The 7517-nt window shown below is 42.8% G+C and overlaps 1 protein-coding gene across 2 annotated transcripts; it reads right to left on the bottom strand.

The window, feature by feature from the left end:
* On the bottom strand, nucleotides 1-6693 carry LOC135533069 (zinc finger protein 436-like). 2 transcript variants are annotated; one of them, XM_064960470.1, is made up of 3 exons: nucleotides 6365-6693; nucleotides 4200-5216; nucleotides 1-2342 (listed from the first exon to the last, which is right to left on the bottom strand). In XM_064960470.1, exons 2-3 carry the CDS (start codon nucleotides 4711-4713, stop codon nucleotides 1024-1026), a joined length of 1833 nt encoding a protein of 610 aa, XP_064816542.1. In that variant the 5' UTR covers nucleotides 4714-5216; nucleotides 6365-6693; the 3' UTR covers nucleotides 1-1023. The 2 variants fall into 2 exon arrangements, with proteins under 2 accessions (XP_064816542.1, XP_064816533.1); XM_064960461.1 differs by having other exon boundaries at nucleotides 4200-4719.
* Between the last annotated feature and the right edge of the window lie 824 nt (nucleotides 6694-7517).

Genomic DNA, 7517 nt, shown 5'->3' with positions numbered 1-7517 from the left:
CTCTTGTCATTATTTTATTTTTTACTTTACATTATACCCTGCATTATAGTAGACCACTGGTTAATACAGACAACAGCCTTCCCTTATGTCCGTCCTCTACTTTTTAAAATCAGGTCATTATTATTATTATTAGTGATGTATTTACCTTTATTCTAGCTGGGAAGACATATTGAGACCTAGGTCTCTCTTTTCAATGTGCCCTGTATAATACAATATAAATATACACATATAAAAACACAGTCACGGGAAGTAAAACATCACAAATCCCCCAGAGAAAGAGTTACATTAAGCAGATACGTGTGCAGTCTGGTGAAACTGCATCAATTATGCACATAACATTTTCCAGAGAAGTGTGTCTTGCTGGTAATGGAAGTTTAGTTCAGAAAGTAAATTGACTTTATGCAGATAGAAATGGAATGGATGATCCACGTGCTGGAACTCTTTAGTACATTTCCATATGAGAATATTATAAATGAACTTCCAAGTGTGACAGAATAATAACCTGTTGTATAGTGGTAACACTGCAGCCAGTCACACGTCCTCCCCACTGGACACCGGTTTTCAATTCCTGTGTCCACCAGTTTCCTGTGTCCACCCTACCAGTTTCCTGTGTCCACCCTACCAGTTTCCTGTGTCCACCCTACCAGTCTCCACCCTACCAGTCTCCTGTGTCCACCCTACCAGTCTCCTGTGTCCACCCTACCAGTTTCCTGTGTCCACCCTACCAGTTTCCTGTGTCCACCCTACCAGTCTCCTGTGTCCACCCTACCAGTCTCCTGTGTCCACCCTACCAGTCTCCTGTGTCCACCCTACCAGTCTCCTGTGTCCACCCTACCAGTTTCCTGTGTCCACCCTACCAGTTTCCTGTGTCCACCCTACCAGTTTCCTGTGTCCACCCTACCAGTTTCCTGTGTCCACCCTATCAGTTTCCTGTCTCCCCCTGTGTTTTTGGTTGTCTAAATAAAGTGTTAGAAGATCAAATATATATTTTAAAAGAGATTTAACAGAATAACAAAAAAACAGTCAGTCAATATTAGTCAGATATGTAGATGCCCAGCTTGGCAACTCCATTATAAGGTTAGAGTTGGGCACTGCACTGTGCTTTGCCTCCGTATGTTCCTTCAGGCTTTGTTTCCATTTAAAACAAATCCCACACTGATCACAGCTGTACGGTTTCTCTCCTGAGTGTCTTCTCTGGTGTTGCTTTAGATTTCCTTTTTCACTGAAGGTCTTCCCACATTGTGAGCAGTGGAAAGGCTTCTCCCCTGTGTGTCTTCTCTGGTGTCGCTTCAAAAATAATGACCGACCGAAAGTCTTCCCACACTGAGAGCAGTGGAAAGACTTCTCCCTTGTGTGTATTCTCAGATGTTTCTTTAGGTCTACTGCCTGACTGAAAGCCTTCCCACATTGGGAGCAGTGGTGGGGCTTCTCTCCATTGTGTATTCTCAGGTGACTCTGAAGGCTTCCTTCCAATTTAAAACTTTTTCCACAATGTGAGCAGTGGTGAGGCTTCTTTCCTGTGTGTGTTAACTGGTGTCTCTTCAAAAGTGATGACTGACTGAAATCCTTCCCACACTGGGAGCAGTTGAAAGGCTTTTCTCCTGTATGAGTTAGCTGGTGTCTCTTTAGGACTCCTGTTTGACTGAAACTCTTCCCACACTGATCACAGCTGTATGGCTTTTCCCCTGTGTGTATTCTCTGATGTTTCTTTAGTTCTCTCAACCGACTGAAGCTTTTACCACATTGGGAGCAGTGGAAAGGCTTCTCTCCTGTATGTATTTTCTGGTGCTCCTTTAGATTTGCTTCTATACTGAAGCTCTTCCCACACTCAGAGCAGTGGTAAGGCTTCTCTCCTGTGTGTATTCTCTGATGTTTCTTTAGGTCTCCTGTCTGACTGAAGCTCTTTCCACACTGGGAGCAGTGGAAAGGTTTCTCCCCTGTGTGTATTTTCTGGTGTCTCTTCAAATTGAATGACCAACCGAAAGTCTTCCTACACTGAAAGCAGTGGTACGATCTCTTTCCTGTGTGAGTAAGCTGGTGCGTCTTCAAGCTGCTTGGTGTCTGAAATCTCTTCCCACATTGACCACACGGGTACGTTGTCTTTCTTTTGAGACTTTGTTGGTGTGATTTGAGGTGAATCGGACAAATAACACTGTCTCTGCAATCTGAGCAGGGGCGGGGCCTACAAGTGTGCCTTCTCAACTCCTCTGGATCATAGAAACTAGTGAAGCAGTCCATGCAGTGGTGATGTTTCTGTCCTGAGTTCCTCCATCTGTGTTGTTTATGGTTTCCTGATGCTGTGGAACTGGGCTCACTGTCTGAACCTGGGTTGGAGATCTCTCCTGTGGGAACATGAACAGATATGGGGTTAGAATCAGGAACAGAGCATAAGAAAGGTATAACAATATTTTGAAGATAAATACACAACGCAGAGACAGAGGACGAGAGGTCAATACAGTACTAAAGGTTAAGAGGACAAAGTCAACAGAGCATTAACGATCAATAGGGACTTATCAATGGAAAGTTGTTTTTCAGTTCATCATCTGTTAGGAATGTCAGTCTTGAAATCATAGCTACGTGTGGCACGTTCTCATTGGTCCAACCCGAAATAGGATACTAGGATACAACCTGAAATAGGATAATTGTTATTTTGCCCATGAAATATGAAACCGTAATTTCCGGACTATAAGTCGCTACTTTATTCCCACACTTTGAACCTCGCGGTTTATACAATGACGCGGCTAATTTATGGATTTGTCCCGCTTTCACAAGATTCATGCCGCCAAAAAACTGAGCACCGTCACATAATGTGAAGTAAATCGAGCGCGCTCAAACTTCCCATCATTCTGATTACGGTAGTCATTTTGTCACCCTCATCATGGCAAAGACACGGAGAAATGCATATGATGCAGCTTTCAAGTTGAAGGCGATCGATCTGGCTGTTGGAAAAGGAAATAGAGCTGCTGCACGGGAGCTTGGCCTTAATGAGTCGATGATAAGACGTTGGAAACAGCAGCGTGAGGAACTGACTCAGTGCAAAAAGACAACAAAATATTTCAGAGGGAAGAAAAGCAGATGGCCCAAAGTATTTGCAGCCACTCGACATCAGTGGAAATCGTGCATTTAAGGTGGTGCTCCTTGTTCAGTGGGAGGCTTGGATGACAAGTGGGGAGAAATCCTTCACTAAAACAGGCCACATGCGAAGAGCAACTTATGGTCAAGTCTGCCAGTGGGTCCTGACAGCGTGGAGCATTGTAAAAAAATCCACTATCATCAACGGGTTTCGAAAGGCTGGACTGCTGCGTGTTGAAGGGGCAGCATGAGCTCAGCGGGGTATTTCCCTCCGGATGAAAGTGACGAGAGCGACAATGAAAACGATCCAACATCGGATGAAGCAATTCTGAGGCTATTCAACTCCGACACCGAAGGAGATGGCTTCAGTGGTTTCAGTGCACAGGAGGAGGAAGATGGTGACCAATGACTTTCTTGGTAGGCTACTGTTTTAATTTTTGTTACAAGCCGTGCCTATTTATTTTTGTTACAAGCCGTGTTTCGTTTAAAGGCTGTGTAAAGTTCATTTGTTTCAATGTACCGGTAGGCACCTGCGGCTTATAGACATGTGCGGCTTATTTATGTACAAAATACATATTTTTTAATAATTCAGTGGGTGCGGTTTATATGCGCTTAATAGTCCAGCAATTACGGTACTTGTTATTTTGCCCATTGGCTAAATTGGACAACCACAGACTAGGGCTGGGTTATAAAGTACATCATGTCCCTTTGTTCTGTGGAGAGAATCACTGAGGAGAGAATCACTGAGGACAGGGGAGAATGAACATCTACCTCCCTTCGGGGTTTGTGCTATTGAAGAGTAACATCAACGCTAACAGGGGGTTTGTGTTATTGAAGAGTAACATCAACAGGAGGCTTTAAAATACTTGATGCCAGCAAAAGCACAATAGTTGTGGAATCGTGTAGTCATAGTAACCAGAAGTAGTAATAATAGTTGTGGAAACGTGTAGTCATAGTAACCAAGAGTAGTAATAATAGTTGTGGAATCGTGTAGTCATAGTAACCAGGAGTAGTAATAATAGTTGTGGAATCGTGTAGTCATAGTAACCAGGAGTAGTAATAATAGTTGTGGAATCCCCTGGTGCCACCGAGGCACCTCCCTCTCTGTACTCCACACCTGAACTTACCTGGGTCACTGATACTATCTACTTCTTTAGTTCCTAGATGTTGAGCAGCTCCTTCCTTGTTCTCTTCTGCTTTCACTGATCTTTTCTCCACCGCTTCTTTGATGCTTATAACTACCTCCTCCTCTTCTTCTTCTTCTTTGACTGTTCTCTCATGCTCTTCTTTGACTGTTCTCTCATGCTCTTCTTTGACTGCTTGCTCCTCCTCCTCCTCCTCCTCCTCCTCCTCTTCTTCTTTGACTGTTCTCTCATGCTCTTCTTTGACTGGCATCTCTACTTCCTCTTTGACTTCTATCTTCTCCATTTCCTCTTTGACTGCTCTCTGATCCACCTCTTTTACTTCTATCTCCTCCTCGATTCCTCTCTCCTCTTCCTCTTTGACAATCACATTGAGTTCCAGTGTTTGACTGCAGTCTTCCAGCTTCACTGAGACCATCTCTGGACCCTGCTGTGAGCTTCTCTGGTCTGGAACACCACAGTAAGAACCTGGGGACTCTGTGGACTTTGGTTCAGACATGGAAGGCTACAGATGGTTCCAAAAGAGGAAGCACAACACGTGAAAGGTGATTTTCACAAATTCCATAATAAAGGGATAAACCATGCAAAATATATGTACTAGGAATCTCTGCTTTAAAATGTATCTAGCAAGCTAACGTTGCCATGGCGAAGGCAATGATAGCTTTATAGCTACTTGTGTGTCATGAACAACAGAGTGAGCAACAATAGTGGAATCGGTGTTTCACCTTCAAATTAAAAGTCCCCCAAAGGAACTGATGCAAACATGCAAATAGTGGAAACCTGCCACAATTGGACAAAATAATGCTAAACAAGTTTGGAATGGTGTTAAATAAATTCAACAAGACAATAAGTTGTTAATTTGACCCCCCCAAAAATCAGTTGAAATCACATTGTGAACGTATAGACATTGCATTGGGGGCATAGCCTCCTTTTCTTGCAACGTACAGCCTTACCTATGGATCTTGGGTCCATGAAATGGTGTGAGACCCACAGATTACAATTCTGAAGAAATAACACAAATATTAACATCGTAGCTCTAATTGAGGGACTTTAATTGTGAGAAATCACCTCCCCAGTCAGTCCATTGTGCGTATTGGACATTCATATTGCCATGTAGAACCAGGGTCTGATGTGTCGCCTCTAGCACTGAGATGCAGTGCCTTCTAGCACTGAGATGCAGTGCCTTCTAGCACTGAGATGCAGTGCCTTCTAGCACTGAGATGCAGTGCCTTAGACCACTGCGCCACTCGGGAGCCCAACGACTTGACTTGAGATATTACCCGAATAAAAGTTAAGAAACTTTTGTGAATGTCTGGTGGGGTATGGCTAGTATTAGGCTGTCTGTGAAGACACAGCGCTCCACTGCTAGCTAAATCACGCGCTATAGTTTAGTGGAAACAATAAAGTGGACTCCACGCGCCTGGTACAGGGAAAAGCTGAGGGGTGGGGCTGGAGAAATGTAACCACTTTCAAATTCAAATCCATCCATTATATCAAAATTATAGTTTTAACCATGTTTTGAGGCTATACAGTATTTTTTCCCCCCAAACGTTGGCATAAAACAAGCTTGTATTTTGGGTTCTGATGGGGTGCAACAGTTAAACTAAGCTCATGAGACATTTCAAGTTATATTCTTCAAGAACGAATGGAGGTGGAGATATATATATATATATATAATTAATTTACAAGTCCACGAATGGATGTAGAAACTGCTGATAGCCCCTTTAAAGCAAAGGAGAACTAAAACCGACATTTAGTTTGTAATCGCCAAAACATGAACAATGCTTACTGAAATGAAGTTAGCCACCTTGTCTACCTAACAAAATGGGCTAGCTAGCCATGCTAACTTACTAGCTGATCCGAGTAGCCAATGGATTTGTCATCTTAAAGATGAACGATTCACACTTCATATATTTGAGAATTTGTATGATAACAAATAATATGGTGATTCACAACACAGCGTCTTGAAAATCAACAAACTTGCTTTGATAGCTAGTTAGCTTCTAATGGCTAGTTAGCAAGCTAACGACGTAGCTAGCCAGATCAATAGGCTAATTGTTGATCCGGTGGACGTGGAAAAATAATCCGACAACTAAATGATGTTGTGTATTTGGAAACATTATAGAATATGATAGAAAGCTTGATCTTACCTTGACACTTGATTTTGAAAGTTGACAGCTCTTGTTTTTGATGTAGCTAGCTAGAGACCACCCTGTATGAGAACGCGATAGGTGCTGTCGCCGCGAGAGTACATATTGGGAGTTCTCCTGACCGCCATGGCTGCGCTAAATGCGTACATTGCGCAACTTAATACGTCTCTTTATGAATAGGATATTATATTTTACGCATTGGTTTGGAAGTAATAGAACATTTCAGATCATATGTGAAGCGGCTTGAAGACCCTTTCAGCACTGAAATCACCGTTCCACACTGACGAAAGAGAGTAACTTCTTCTTCTTTGGTATAATGGCGTTCGCAACAACGATACGTGCATTCCGCCATCTACAGTACAGGTGGATAATAAAGATCCGAAAAACAGAAAGAGGGGTAAAAAAATCAAATCCATACAAACTATCAATAACGAAATGTGAATGAAACAAAATCTGCCTGCTTTCTGTTTTAAAGGATCCTGTGATTGCAGGACATTTCCTGGCAACAGTAGTCCATGCAGTGATTCTGCTGTTAAGTCTCGAAGGCTCAAAGACTTCTTGACTGCTGATATGTTGTCTAGCTTCTTGGACTCTTGTGCAGTAGCATTAATAACTGTGGCTATAAATTCTACAAAATCCACCTTCTTTACAATAAGCGTATCCAGATCACTGGATTGACGAATAACATTGGCAACTGGTTGTGACGCATCCACCTCCATATCTTCTTCAGAACTGTGGCCTCTTGACCCTTCAACTCTTCACTGCCAACACATAGTACACTCCTTTTGCTCTTTAGATACACACGATATCAACACCATACCGCTCCTGGTTACTATGACTACACGATATCAACACCATACCGCTCCTGGTTACTATGACTACACGATATCAACACCATACCGCTCCTGGTTACTATGACTACACGATATCAACACCATACCGCTCCTGGTTACTATGACTACACAATGTCAACCCCCTACCACTCCTGGTTACTTTGACTACATGATATCAACCCCATACCGCTCCTGGTTACTTTGACTACATGATGACAACACCATAATGCTCCTGGTTACTATGACTACACAATGTCAACACCATACCACTCCTGGTTACTTTGACTACATGATATCAACCCCATACCGCTCCTGGTTAC

Source organism: Oncorhynchus masou, chromosome 5 (assembly GCF_036934945.1).
Source record: "Oncorhynchus masou masou isolate Uvic2021 chromosome 5, UVic_Omas_1.1, whole genome shotgun sequence".
Taxonomy (NCBI): domain Eukaryota; kingdom Metazoa; phylum Chordata; class Actinopteri; order Salmoniformes; family Salmonidae; genus Oncorhynchus; species Oncorhynchus masou.
The sequence above is the reverse complement of the archived record's forward strand: the minus strand, read 5'-3'. Positions and strand labels throughout refer to the sequence as shown.

Bases quoted from the DNA above. Each gene is read 5' to 3' on its own strand.
- LOC135533069 (XM_064960470.1), bottom strand. From the start codon at position 4,713: ATGTCTGAACCAAAGTCCACAGAGTCCCCAGGTTCTTACTGTGGTGTT. The intron at 2,343-4,199 runs GTAAGTTCAGGT...ATGTTCCCACAG, and splicing joins AGATAGTATCAGTGACCCAG to GAGAGATCTCCAACCCAGGT.